This window comes from Siphateles boraxobius, unplaced genomic scaffold, assembly GCF_051911475.1.
Source record: "Siphateles boraxobius isolate OS27281-9 unplaced genomic scaffold, OSU_SipBor_1 25, whole genome shotgun sequence".
NCBI lineage: Eukaryota > Metazoa > Chordata > Actinopteri > Cypriniformes > Leuciscidae > Siphateles > Siphateles boraxobius.
Genome location: NW_027508866.1, coordinates 14,342,270 through 14,357,876, shown reverse-complemented (window position 1 = coordinate 14,357,876; position 15,607 = coordinate 14,342,270). Strand labels below are relative to the sequence as shown.

Below are 15,607 nucleotides of genomic sequence, written 5' to 3'. Positions count from 1 at the left end.
ATAACTTAAAATATTTATTAAATATATTTAAAGCAAATTTTTAAAAAAATGCAATAAAAAGTGCTTTACAAACAAATGTGAAATGCCCTGACTTATTACCCTGAACAAAGGATACACACAAACTTATCACTGAACAAAGTAAATATTTTCCAGATTATATTTTTCATAATTTGCTTTGACTTCAGTACAGTAACGTAAAGTACAATTAGTAATATAATATAAAAGCCTATTGTTTAATTTTGCAAGCAAAATATTTTTCTTTTCATAATGTCTCAAACAGTATAAATTTTAGGAAGAAAAAAGTGATTTTTTTTTTTTTGGGGGGAAAACCAACTTATTTTATGAAAGATTACAAAGACAAACAGTTTTGGGAATAAAGTACAAAGACGCATTAAGACCAGAAATGTGCATTAAAATGTAAATGGGTTCAATTTTGATTCATGTTAACTTTAACCTGACAATAAACTCTAAAAGTTCTTAAGTCATGTAGTACCTGATGTCTGGAGAAAACCATTAGTATCTCCATAGAGTCTGTGCTGAGAGAAAAAAATGACGTTGAAACGGGTCAGACAGGTTATGGGATGGAGGGAAGCGTGGGAGGAGAGGAGTGGACTTCGGCCCCTCAATGAGCGTAATCGACGGTGAGCACAGACTGTCTCCATGCATCGCTCCAGGGGAAGTTGTTGTACAACTCTCTGCCTCAAATGAACATTAAAAATTTAATCCTTCATGGCTCCCTCAATATTTAATGAATCAACTGCTAATTGGAGCCAGATAAAAGCTTTCTTAACTGGGTTAAGTGTTTCAAATTAAAACATTTTAAGTGTAGGAAAAGATACTTTGGAAAACTGACAGGCAGAGAACTGAGCCAGCATCAGATCTTCAGACCGTTATAGTGTAGTCACAGTCAGGTTTTTTTTTCTGTTGAATCTGTGATTGATTGGTTCTCCTTTGTTGAAAGATCTTGTATAGAGCTTTTCTAGGGACCGAGAGCAGCGCAAGATTAAACATTGTTAGTTAAAGAATGGATTTAGGATTCGTAAATGTGCTTCACGGTGCAAGTCCCTCCCACATCTCCTGGCCATTTGTGTGTGGTGAGTGTTTTTTAGAAGAGATAAGACCTCATGAAAAATGTGACATTGTTAAAAGAGAGCTTGTGATTGTGGCATTAAATGGACTGGAAATGGAATTGTACCACTTGACCTCCGTTTCCAGGGGTGTGAGAGTGGGAGGATAATCCTCTACACTACACCCCTCCATTAGTTCATCATATGGACTGTTCCATCATCAGACAGGCAACAAAGCCATCTGTGAGGGGATTACTACCTCTATACACACTTTCTCTCTTGCACTTTTTCTTTCCGGGGTTAATGTCGTTCTCCCTTTCTGTCACATTCCCTTCACCTATTCATCATCTTATTTTTTTCACTCCTCATTCATTACCTCATTCTTTTGTGTCACTGCTCTCTCTCTCTCTCTTTCCCAGAGGATAATTTTATTGCTCACATGTCGCTCTTTCATAGCTCATATCAACTTTATCTCTGATATTTCTTCTACAATTTCTTTGGGAAAATACAAATTAGAGTTGTACAGCACAGTAAGGAGATTGTGCATCGCTTAGTCAGGAAACTTTGAAATGTTTGAGTTGTGAAACCTCGAGGCTTGTGTGTAGGCAAATCTGACAATGTGATCTCATTAGCAATCATAGGTATTCACACACAAAGTGTGAATGTAGCACACATACATTTGCATAGATCCTGAAACGTACATTAACATATCGACAGCATACTGAATTTAAGATTACAAGTGTAACTATAAAAATACATTTATAATATAAATATAATTGAAAGTGTTCAGAGTTTTATGTTTCAAAAGCTGTGCGTATGTAAATACTTGTATGTTTTATATGCTTTCAGTACATACATATTGTACCTTTCAGCCTATATCCTAACAAAAAAATGTGTAAACGTTATGTACGAAACCTTTAATTATGTTAATGTGATCAGTTGGAGACCTTGTTGAGATCTTTTGTGAAACTCTATAGACGCATAAGAGCCCTTGAATCATTTTCGCAGGATAAACATGTGACAAACGAGATTCAAGCAGAATTCTCTGTTTACATTACTTATTTTATTATTAATTTATTTTCCCCCTCTATGGTTCTCATAAAGGCATTTGATTTATACAGTATTAGCAAACCTTGAAACTTCATAGCTTGACTTGTTGAGCACTCAGTTTCAGTGTTATTTAGCTGGACCTGCTATCTTCACGATGGAAAGCTCCCTCTCTTGTTTCACTCATATTTAATTTTCGGTTTCAAAGGTGCGTCTCTGGCATGCCTTCAAAGCCCTGGCATGATACTCTGCTGTGTGTGGAAAGCGTAATTACAGTTTTAAGATTACCCCGATGATTGTTCTGAACCGAGGGGGGTGAGGGTGGTACTACGGTGGACTACAGACACAAGGATTGCACTATAATTCATCTGTGTTAACATCAGCACCCCTTGTAAAACAACGTTTATGATGACGACAGTTGTTTCTTTCGCTGTTGTTCATTTTCGCTGTATGTCATCCATGGATTGAGGATACACAGGATTGGGGTTCTGATGTTATCCAATTTATTGGAAAAACTCGTTCCTCCTCCTCTCATTCTTTTTTTTTCTACCTTGTTTGCCATCCTCATGAAGGTCGGATGAGCATTTATTGCTTCTGAAGGAAAAATTTAGGTAATTGGCAGGCCGTATATGTGAATCATGAACAATAGATTGTAAAGAAACACATTGAAGGAAAGTAAATCGACAGCAATGAGAACATGCATTTGTTTTTATAGACTAATGCATCATGGTCATCGTGTTAACGTCTCATAGACCCAGACGGACTCTTCAGACTTCCTCTGTGGAATTTTGCGGGATGGATTTAAATTGGTAAAATGTTGGACCCACACACCTCCACTCTGCAAAGGTGTGTGTATACTAAACAGGCCGCTGAACGTTTTATCCACAATCTTTAAAAAGAATCCGATTTGGTTAATTCCCCCATGGCTCGGTTTCGAACATGAAAACGGAGAGTTGAGAGAAAGTACGAGAACAGATGAAAAGTGAGTTGGGAGTTATCCTCTCTCCCTGTGCCCTCCCCTCCCTCTCTTCCAAACAAAGAGAAGGTTATTTTTAGTGACGTTCATTTTTAATCATCGGAGTGTTTGGAGCTTGATGAGTCTTTTCATGTTGGGCTGAGGAGTCAGCGGCCACTGAGCCCTCCAGCTCCCTTGAGCTCCTCAACCTGACCACAACAGAAGACCACATATGCTTTGTGTAGAGGTGCACAAAATGTTGTTGCCCGATCATATTATTTACCAATAAGCTATAATATATATTACATTATTATTTTCAGTATTGCACAATGTTTTGTTGTAATGTGCATCAGTGAAAAGTAATTCAGTTTAGAAAAATGGGGTCTTGTGACCTCTATTTGATACCATTTTGTTGTCTATTTTGATCACAAAGACCCATCCTGTGTCAACACTCTTTACATGTGCATCTGAAGGCTTTCATTTACACCACTGTTCAAAAGTTTTGAAGTCAGTAACATTTTATTCAGCAAGGACACATTCAATTGATCAAAAGTGGCAGTAAATACTTTTACATTGTTACGAAAAGTTTCTGTTTTACCCTAATGCTGTTGCTTTCTATTCATCAAAGAATGAATCAAGGTTTCTACAAAAATATTGAAAGCAGTTATTTTAAATCAATAATTTCACTAATACTGTTTTTATTGTATTTTAGATCCAATAATTGCAGCCTTGGTGAGCATGAGAAACTTTTCAAAAACGCTAGTGTACAAATCCTTATTGTAATTGTATACTTGTGTTCTACTAAGACCTTTCCAACAGTATGATGCGTAACTATGTAATCTGTATGATATTTTACAGATTCCTGTGATTTATAATCATACATTATTATTGTATTAATTGTGAAACATAACATCTGTAGCACATTAAAAAGCAGTGTTTAAGATTTATCTAGATCAGAAGCTTTCAAATGACACCTGTTTGGTTTTTAATTGGGTAGCTGCTCCAGTTGAAAGGGTTAAAACTCGAAAAGAGAAATATCGGTTATCGCATCGACCACAGCAAGCTGTTGATTATAGTTTACTGTTATCACACCCAAAAGTTCCATATCTTTGCATCCCTAGTATTAGGCTGTTTGTGTTTGCATATGTGAGTCACTTTACGTTTTTGGCATGTGGTTGTCAGCCACGTGGTAAGTGAGTTTCAGTCCATCAGAGTTCAGGAATGTGTAAGCTATCTCCAGCCCTAAGCTAATTAAATAGCACTGATAAGAACATGAAACAACACTATCCGAGCCCTTAAGATAATCTGGGTGCCCTCAGTAGGTCTTGACGACCATAAACTCGACACACACACACACACACACACACACACACACACACACATACCCTCTTTTAAATGACTACATACTTTTTAGTTTTTAATCAAAGCTCAATATGAGTTACTGCAGTCTAAACCCACATGGAATCAGATTTACACAGAATGGTCATTTTATGAATAAATTATACAAATTGCCACTCGTTATGTTCGTTTATTTTGCTCTTACGCTTTGCTTCAGCTACTGATAAAAGTGTACTCTTAGTTCAGCATAGCACCATATTTAAATATATACACATTTGCACAATTTTACCTCAAAAACAGTGCAGATAATGAGAAAAAAGTTCACAGATTCAGTCTGGACTTGGTATAGACTAATCCTAACCTTAAAAGAAAACAGTCTGCGTTTTTAAAACGCTGAAGAAAAGTTTACTTTATTATTTACTGCATTATTTATACGTTTCACTTTTAAAGACAGTCTGGGTTTGTAACTTCAGGGGATCTACGTGCACACAAACACATTTTTAGAGGATATGGGGAAGGGAAATATCCCTAGTTTTGTGCAATTACAAAAAATTATAATAAAATAGTGTCATTATATAAACTCAAAATAGAGGTAATTTTCCACATTGCTGCAGTGAGGTGAAGTGTAATCGGTGGTTCACTACTTGGATTTGTTTGAGTTTCATCTCAATCAGCCTTTTGTTGCTTTAGTGTGGCAATAGGAAGCTTTTATACTTGTGATTCTGCAGTGACGAATCGATAATGAGTATAAACCCGATCCATTAACTTTAAAGTACTTAATCACTGATTTGAGAGGGTTTATTTCTTGTCTGAAGTGTCATTTTTCCCATGTAAGAATGTGTTTCTTAAATTTCCATGTAAATGAAGATAAACATCGTCATTTCATGCAGCATCTTTCATACATAAAAAGATCAGTTTCAGATGGCGGTGTATTAAAATCAGAGTTCATGTAGCTCACAGAAGGAGTGTTTCCAATACGCATGTAAACATTTCTCACTTTGACTGTCTGTTTACTTTAGTGCAAAAAAAAAGGTTTGATTCAACTCAAATTTAAACCAAAAATCACCTTTTCCATGAATAAATATGATTGCAAAATTCACCAACCCGAAAGAAAATTTCGCTTTGTCAGGCCTGATAACCACTGCAAAGAATATGCATTATTTCTGCAATTCACTTGAACCATGAACAGACAATAACTGTCAGTTTCTTCAATAAGCAAAGCTGTTTTTTTCCAGTGAAAAGGAAAGAGAAATGCATTCAGCTCGTCAACTGATGATCACATCACAGAGTAATTTTGACGTGCTCAAAAGCCTTTGAAAAATCAGTGTAGTGTAGTCAGAAACAGATGTAGCATGTTACATTTGCCTCAGTATATTGTATTATGCTAAGATTAGATTTTTGTCCTTTTGCTATTCTGGGGTGGTCTTGGTAATGGTCGCCATGCTTCATATGCCTCAGCAGGGGTCTGACAGCTCTCTGATAGAAATGTCTTCCGTTTAGACTGAACAGTTGGGATCTGCAGGGTGGCAGGATTTGAGGTTAACGTATCCATTTGCTTGAGCGTAAGGAAAACAAGATGAAAGATTAAATGAACGTTAGTTCTACCACATAGAATGTCCCAAAACAGTCATAATGTAGTATTTCACAATCATTTTCTACCCTCTCTATGACCCTTTTAACACTGACGACGGTTTGCAGCAGCCTGAAATCACATTTTTATGGTTATATACAATGAAAGTCCCCATCTGCTTTTCTCAAATAACATAAGAGACTCAGAAATATTATGCATGAATTTGGAATTATTATGAATGAATGAGGCATTTATATAGCGAAGTATTATGATTATGATTTTCACTTCCTTTTCATTCTGTCGGATTATCCTGATGAAAACAAATCTTTGGGAAGCCCGGCATGGGTTCACGGGTAAATGTTGTGTTGGTGTGAGTGAAGTGGAGGTTTGCTGATAAGTGAAAGAGGGGAAACAGAGTCTGGATTCAAAGCTTCCGACGTCCTTAGAAACTCAAGGGCTGTCCAAAGTCACTCCCCCTCTGCAGTGCAAGTGTAAAGGAGCCCTGGGATTCAAACATGCCAATGAGAAGCATCAAACCAGCACAGAAACCCACAACACCTACGTAATCAGGCCAACCACCTCTAACCTTTATCTAAACAGTGTGGGGTGAGTTCACTAACCAATCGCATCCAGTATAACCAGTAAAGAATGCCAGATTGCCCCTCTGTGTGTTCTATCGCACTCAATTAGGTAAATAGATCACACAGACAAAAGGATTAAACAAGTCTCTATAAATAACTAAACATACAGACAGTCTGATGAACCCAGTTCATCTTTAACGGTCTGAGTGTGTATTGTGTGTGTGGTGTGGTCATCACAATTCAAAGCCTTTGGTAAATTGCTTGGTTCGATGAGCAGCACAATGTAAACACTGAAGTCCTAGTTTGTGTTTTACTCCAAACAGTGTTTTTGTTTGATAATTTAAAGCGTCTGATTATCATAAGATTTTGCCCTGATCTTTTGTCTGATCCCTTATGTTAGTAGCTAATGAATAGGCTAAGATCACATTGGCTTTGTTTGCATCTTGGTCATGTGTGTTAGGTGTGACGGATGACTGATTGAGGCCTAAACTCATTGTGTTAATGTATATGTTGATACAGAGATCAGGTGCTTTTGCTGTCTCATGATTTTTAAAAAAAAAAAATTTCCTCACTACCTGGCTGACTAGAAACGTTTTTTAGATCTGTTTGTCTCTCTGTGCAATGGTGTCTTACAAACTGCAGTGTGGTTAATTGGAGTTTTGCTTGGATGTCCCGGCCTGATGAAAATGTCAAGCTTTATGCATTTAGAGCGAGGGGTGAGGGGCCTACAAAATGCCTTTATCTGCAGTGGGGTTACTTGTGAGGTAAATTTTCAACTTCAGAATAAGATTCTGTCTCTGAATAGAGCTAAAATGTCAGTCTGGTAAATGCCACAGCTTTTTTTTCCTCAAGAGGACGGAGGTATAGGAGCTTTTAAGTGCTGTGTCTCAGCTTTGGTCTTTGGTTTGTCTGAGAATGTGCTATAAAATACTGAATAATTGTTTGCTGTGCATGCTCAAAGCTGTTTTTAGGAAAACTTTCATTGGATGTGATATTGTCGCATACTCGCTTTTTTCCTTTGATAGACTCTTTCTATCATCTGTTTTTGTGCCAAGCTAATGAATTCTCAAACCCTTTATATTTCCATTATGACATTTAGTATTTTTCAATGGAATAGTTCACCCAAAAATTAACACATAAAACAAGTTAGGACTGGGGTTGTCAATCTCCAAAATAAAAAGTGCCCTTAAATATTGTCCAAAACTTTCTTTGGTATGTTCATAAGAGAAGTAGCATTGTTCTTTTTTAGTTTTATTCGTGTGCACATAATTCAGTAACAACTCTACAGGGAAATTCAGTCATAACTATATAGGGACTGAATAGAGGCCTTGTATTTTATTTTTATATTTTATTTTTGGCAGCATCCAGCACATTTTGTGACTGTCTTTATCTTGAGACAGGCTCTTTCAAAATAACTATTTAACAATCATGGCTCATTAAAAAAAGTGACACAGAGTGCTGAATTCCCATCAAGCAGTTGCATCAAAAATAGTGTGCACGTTTATTATGATTATTATGGCAATGCAAGCAGCACAAAAAGACAGACTTTGTGGTGTTTTTCGTTTAGTTGATCTGTGAGTTTTTGGCATAAACCACCATTCATTCAGAAAACACCAAAGCCTGTAATTTTCTTGTGCTTTTTTGCATTTCCAACTTTTAGTGTGTAATGTTACTGTTTGTTTGTTTGTTTGTTTTATTAAATTATATAGCACAATTTAATACAACTGGCGTTGCCCAAAGTGCTTCACAATAAAAAATTAAAAAAACACAGAATAATAGAATAAAAAATATCACATAAAAAGAGACACATAGACAGTAACCCATTTAAGATAACTCTCCATTTGAGTTTAAAAGATGTTGTTTTAGCATAGCTTTGGACATGGATAGTGTTTTGGCAGATCTAATCGATTGTTTGAATATGAAAAAGGTCTGCAGTTACAAAGCACAAAGTCCACTCCAAAGAGAGTTATTCTCTATATCAGTAAGCACTGATTCTAAATTATCTCTAAAGTACCTAAATTGTATCCTTGAGTTTTCTTCTGGGATCCTGCAAGCCACAATATTCCTCATTTATATAAATCCCAACCATGGCATGGGCAAAAATGTAAATAATAATAATAATTGGACGAGGCATGGTTGAATTGAGTTAATACTGTGTTGATGGTAAGGGGCGTGACTTTTCAGAAGCACACTCAAAAAGTGGTTGACCAATCACAATCACTGGTCCAGCCAAAATCAGAGCACACTGCGCTCTTCAGAGGGAGGGGATTCATAGAGACAGGAACTAGACAGACTGGGATGGGAGGTGCTGCAATAATGTAAAATATGTGAAAAATAATGTTTTTGAACATTCACGCATGAAAATGTGTTCTAGTAGACCCCAAAATACAAAGGGTGTAATAGGTCCGCTTAAAAAAATATTCATTTAGGAATTAAACCGATCGAGTTCTCTAACTCATTTACTCAATGATCCGGACACAGCTGTTAACATCTCGCTGAAGGGGAAGATAATTAAATAATAGCTTAAATTCAGTTTCTTGCATGGATTATTTTATGATACTTTTATGCTTTTGAGTAATTTTTAAAACCAGGAAGTCCCCATTCATTATAACTGCATTAAAAAGAGCGACTGTTTAACAGAAGAAAGTCATTCAGGTTTAGAAAGAAATGAGGGTCAGTAAACGATGACCGAAATATTCATTTATGGGTGAACTTTCCCTGCTTCCTCTAAGCGATTCCAGGTTTTACTATTGTAGACAAAACGTGACCCCTACACAATCTCATTTTCATCACATTGGCAAGCAAAGCCATACATATGCCCTCTCACACACTCTCCAGAACCAAAGGGCATGTATATTTACGTTTTGTGTAAAAAAATGTATGAACAAAAGGGCATTTCCAGCATCAAACAGGCCTAGCAGTTTCACATGCACGTACATGCAAGCAAATATCAGACTGTCAATCTCAGTTTCCATGGAGATGAACATTTATTTATAGTCTGTCACTCACTCTTCTTCTCTCTCTTTCTGCAGGTTTGGAGATGAGAGGGGCTACATACTCTACCCTCAAATAGGGGATCGTTTGGACCTTGTGTGTCCTGCCACGAATCCATTGGGGCCGAACTCTCCTTCTGAGTATGAGTATTATAAACTGTACCTGGTGTCCTCACGAGAGCAGGCCGACAAGTGTGAGGTGATGGGCGCACCCAACCTGTTGCTCACCTGCGACAAACCCAACAGCGATATGAGGTTTACCATTAAGTTCCAGGAGTATTCGCCCAACCTCTGGGGTCACGAGTTCAAGAACTTACGAGACTACTACATTATAGGTAAGTGTGTGTGTGTGTGTGTGTGTGTGTGTGTGTGTGTGTGTGTGTGTGTGTGTGTGTGTGTGTGTGTTAACCAAGCGTGCCGCACAAGCCCTGAAAAGTGAAGCCAAAGCGTCTCGATCGCCCCCTGGTAAGTCTGTGTGTGTGTGTGTTAACCAAGCGTGTCGCGCAAGCCCTGAAAAGTGAAGCCAAAGCGTCTCGATCGCCCCCTTGTGGCCGGTCCTAGTATAGTTCATAAACCCCGCCTCCCCGTTTTATTCAATGGGACGTGAGACCAACTAAACAATTAAATTACACTTCACATATCTTTTTTTCAAAGATAGTTTCTGTCATTTACTGTAGTTTTCATCACGCTGATGTCATTTCAAGTGTTTGTTTTTAAAATAAGTTTGTTTTTAGTTAGTTATGTGATGCTATAAAAACGGTGCTGTGTCGTACATGATTGACAGCTGTGATTGACAGGTTCTCTGAGCAAAGTAGTCACTGAAGCAACAACGGGCTTTTTTCGGGATCTTTGAAGGACTGAGGAGATTGGAGCTTTAAATTTAATATCTAAATTTCTATAATTAATTATTTCACACAGACATAATGGTTTGTTCTGCAGCAGAGGCGCGTGCTTGCACTTGATTCAGCGAGAGTGAGGGCGGGACCAGAGCGGGACGTTGATTTCGCGGCTTTACCCCCTGCTCAATACTGCGCATGTCTGGTCCCGAAATCGCAACTGCGCAGTCTCAAGTCCCAAGATGTCAGCGCCATATCGGGACAATGGCGGCTTCACTTCTCGCCAATTAAAGAGAACGAAGGGGCGTCGTCCATCTTTTTTTACAGTCTATGGTGTTAACCAATATCGTAATGACAAGAAAAAGAGTGCAGTCAATTCCTTACTTTGGGTTTAGCTATTTTTTACCTGGAAATTTTGAATGACGCACCATCTATAACCATAGATCTGTGTACAGAATGGGATTAAGCAGTCGTAAAAGGAGGTACTGTGCCTCCATTTTATTTTTTATCTAGCCAACATATGTTGGGGTTGCTGTGTAGTAGTGAGCACACATATTCCAGGCATATGTTCCTTGGTGTTCAAGTTGGTTACACATTTTTGAGCCTTGTCATGTTCAATAATCTTAATTTCCACTTTCTTCTGTATTTTTATTTTTTTGGGTCACCCTCTATTATAACTATTCTTAAACTATCAGGCAACAAGCCAAATTTGGCCCACATATTGTGTTATCTTATGCCGCCCTCAAATGTGAGGAATAATTTATCCTCTCATCTGACCTACAAATCAATTTTTAACTTTCTGCATTTTGGTTTTAATGTACAGATACCAACACATGACATCCGGGGAAAAAAGATATCATGGTCACCAGTTAAGAATTTGTTTCCACGACTTAATTCATTCCCTTATTTTAGTTCAATGAGTTAAACGTGTCCATGATTTAACTAAATTGAAACAAGAGAACAGATTACAACAATGTAGCTACAAGTTAACTAAAATGAGGGAAGGAAGAAATAAAACATGGCCATGAATTCATATATTGTGTGAATGAATTCTTAATTTGTGGCCACAATATCTATTTTTTCTTCCTATTAATGTTATCTTGTAATTTTGTAGGATTTATAGCACACAACCTTTCCCAAACATTTTCAGTGGATGTAATTATTTATTTATTTGATTATATTATTGTTTTGTTATGGTTGTGTGCTAAGCTGTATGATCCTGATAACTGTTCTTTTATAGTTAAAGTTCAAGGTAAAAACATGTATATTTGTTGCAGCTACTTAAATGGCGCTAGTTGAGAACACATGTTGTGTTCTGGTCATTTTGATCCGGAGAGATTTTCTTTTTCCTTAAAATGTTAGTTAATGTTATCCCATTGGACGAAAACTTACTGACTTTGCTCACAAATGGTACAACTAATTCCCAATTTTTTTGATCAATTTAAGATCAGATCATTGAGGCCTACAATCAATATGTAAAAAAAAAATGAATACAAAACCTGTCCTGATTGCTGTATCCAATATTTGGTGATAATATAGCATTAAGAGCAATTTTCAAGCAATTTTTAAAAGGCCAGTAATTTTTGACCGGAAACACCAAAGGTGTTACGTGGTTTTTAACAGCGTAAGGGTTAATTATGAATTTGAGAGCCCTGATTTAAAATGATTAAATACATAAAAAAAGGTTAAAGCCCAAAAATGAGATTTTAAATCATTTTGTTTATAAATAAAATAAAAATTTAATGGACAAACGTTTTAGGGAACATTTGCTAATTGCCCATGTGCAATAATAACACGCGTTAGCCGCAGGGGTTCTGTCCCGTCAAATTTACCTCATAGTTGCTCCACCAATAGATGAATCCATCGATAAAACAGAGAATATGTGTGCGTGTTACTGTTTGTTCCCTAGGGAAATCACTTTTAATTAACCTATGTTGGCAGTTGTTAATTTCTACAATATGCCCGTAATGAGAAAGAGAAAGACAGAGCGTCGGGTGCTGTGCGGTTTTGCACACGCTTGTGATTATGTGGATCTTAATTGGCTGTAATGGGCCTGTGAGACTCAAGGGCATTTAAGAGCAGCTAGAGACATCAGCCCGACCAATGTAAAACACACATGCATGGTGTGTTTCACTTCCCAAATATCCATGTATGGTGTCTGTGCTGTTATAAATCAGAGATGTAAACTATTTATGTTTTAATATAGAATAAAAGCACAGCTTATTAATGTAGGTTTTTGTGGTTTCGTCCTGGTGTGTGTGGCTGCAAGTGATGCTTTTAGCTGGTGCTTGTTTCCCCTGTGATCTGCACTGTTTGAAGCTGAGATCTTCTCCCTGCTGAGTGTGTATCAGAGTGTATCAAACGCTCCGAGCTCTTTTGTCAAAACTTTGATCACTGGGCGCTAACTGAGTTCCCAGGGGAGCACTTTACCCTAAAAGCATTAAAAAACACCTCTGCATTAGAATCCCTCTCCAAAACTTCCCCTTTACCATCTTGTTCTGCCAAGCACATACTCACACAGTCGATAATTTACAGTAGTCGCCTTTGTTGCATTGCTGACCATGTTAACGGTAAGATTAAAAAGTGTATTTCCGTGGACTTGCATGTAACCTATGCTTTTGTTTGCCAATCCTACAGCTACTCATTGATATTTCAGCTCTGGAGCGTGTGTGTGTGTGTGTGTGTGTGTGTGTGTGTGTGTGTGTGTGTGTGTGTGTGTGTGTGTGTGTGTGTGTGTGTGTGTGTGTGTGTGTGTGTGTGTGTGTGTGTGTGTGTGTGTGTGTGTGTGTGTCTGTTTGTTTGTCTCACTGGATTAGACTTGTGGTGAGGGGTTGTTAATTATTGAAAAGGTCTTGCTTGTTGGTTTATTTATCAAGGTTAAACTGAAATATTTGAGATGAACCATGCTCCGACCCTACCATGTGTGTGTACACAAATACATAACTTCCCAGCGTGAGTGACTCAATACAGCAAAATTAGTTATGATCAATAAAACTACATTGTCTGCTAGTAAGCAACGTCATTTAGATTTCGATTTTAGACATACTCAGTAAATAAATTTAAGATTCAGATTTAAAATTTTACATTTAGATTTAACACTTGATTTTGATTTGAGATTCAAATTTTAAAAAATGCATTTAAATTTGATTTATTTTTACGATTTAGATTACATTTAGATTTGTACATGCATTTAATATTTTACATTTAGACTTAGATTTAGGTTGGTGATGGCGCAATGGATAAGACACATGCCTATGGTGTGAGAGACCCGGTTTCGAATCCACTGTGAGGCACCAATGTGTCCCTGAGCAAGACACTTAACCCCTAGTTGCTCCAGAGGCGTGCGACCTGTGACATATCTAGCAATTGTAAGTCGCTTTGGATAAAGCGTCACTTAAATGAATAAATGTAAATGAATAAATTTAACACTTAAGATTCAGATTCCATATAATTGCAATAAGATTTATGATTTATTTCTTTTTAAGACTTGGATTACAGTTAGATTTGTACTTGTATTTAAAATTTAGATTTTATATTTTACATTTAGATTTAACATTTAAGATATTGATTTAAGATTTGGATTTAAAATTTGCATTTAGATTTATTTGATTTATTAGATTTGAGAGACTAAGGTGTTTTGTGATTTCACCGCTTATCACTATCACTTATTAATCATCTGTCACTAGCTATATTTCAGCTACAATTCATACTATTACTGTGACGGTTGTTCTTGAAAATACTTCGTCTGCAGTAATGTTTTTGGCTGTAAATAAATGTATTTGTGTGATTAGAATATAATTTGCAGTTACATCAGAAAGTAATGTGATAATAATGTACGTTACTTGTAATGCATTACTTTACTCGTTACATCAGAAAAGTAATCTGATTACATTACATTACATGCGTGTTACTTGTAATGCGTTACCCCCAACACTGCTAATTTCAGATGAGATTGAAAACACCTGATCTTTAGTTTTTCCACAGTCTGAAAACATCAATAGATCAATGTAGATTTCAGTCTGAGGTTTTCTCAGAGAGGAGAGCTATGGTACTAGATTGTCTTTTTTTAGAACATAATCAGAATGAGCAGCTAATCAGGGTAAATCGACGTACTCTGGTAGACTGGAAGGAGCTTGAGCATTTTCTACATAGTCTGAGTTTGGTTTCCTGTTTCCACAGAGTTGTACCTTCACCGGTTGTAGATCTTTGATGGAATCAAGTCCTCATGTGTTGATATCAAAGACACGTAAAATTCAACTTGCTTGAAATTCTTTTTATGTTGTAAGGGAACAAACTCAACTGTGTTTGTATTTTGCAATAATTAAAGCTTTTTTATATATTTTTGTATATATTATATATTTGTATTATATATGTACTCTATTATATTTAATACAGTATCTCTTCAGTTAAAACCAAGTACACACGGTCCACTCATGTGGACATCTGAAAAAAATTCCTTCAAATCTTGTTTTTCCTGCCCTGAGCAATAAAAATGAATAAGAAAAAAATACTGACTGAGGTTATCATAATTCATGCATGAAAGAGTTAATCATTTTTATTTGATAATACAATTATAATTTATAGTAATATAATAATTTTAATAAAATATTATTTCCAATTGTTTACCATTGAAATGTATTGTTACAGTAAAAATAAATATTCAAAAGTTGTGAATCAAACAAAGATTATTGGAGTATGTTATAATTCAAAATTTCAGGTTTATTATTTAGGTTTATCATTTAAAATATTCAGGTTAATTTCAATGTTTTACTTGACATGTCTATGTAATTATTTGTGAAATTGACGTGCAATTTCTGAGTGGAAATTGTTTCTACACCAGTAAGTTTTTCAGTGTTAAAACTGGGTCACCTTTTTGCAACACACTTTATTTAACATTTGCAACCCTGGCCCTTACTTAAACTGGGAAAACCTTTCCCGTTTCTACACTTTGTCCACACACTTTATCACATACCATCACATTTATGTATTTTTTGCGGTAATGTTTAGCATACCTTGCTGCACAGTTTGAAGCCATGTCGGAATAAAAACTGTACTATTTAATTTCACACAGATGCCACACTGCTCTCTGCGTTTCAAAGTTCAGTGTTTGTGTGCATGTTGTGTGTCTGCAATGCTGAACCAGTGAGTTTGCCATCTGATGACTATGAGTAGTGACAGATCCCTCCCAAACTAGGTCAGCAATCAGAGCCCCGCACCAGT

At 36.5% G+C, this 15,607-nt stretch overlaps 1 protein-coding gene across 1 annotated transcript in view; it reads left to right on the top strand.

Annotated features, from left to right (window-relative positions):
• Window positions 1-15,607, top strand: part of efnb3a (ephrin-B3a) — a 39,516-nt gene that overhangs the window by 2,767 nt on the left and 21,142 nt on the right. Inside the window, exon 2 of the mRNA XM_077242814.1 lies at window positions 9,591-9,886. Within this exon, the coding sequence (XP_077098929.1) occupies window positions 9,591-9,886 (296 nt within the window). The remainder of the gene's footprint in view (window positions 1-9,590; window positions 9,887-15,607) is intronic.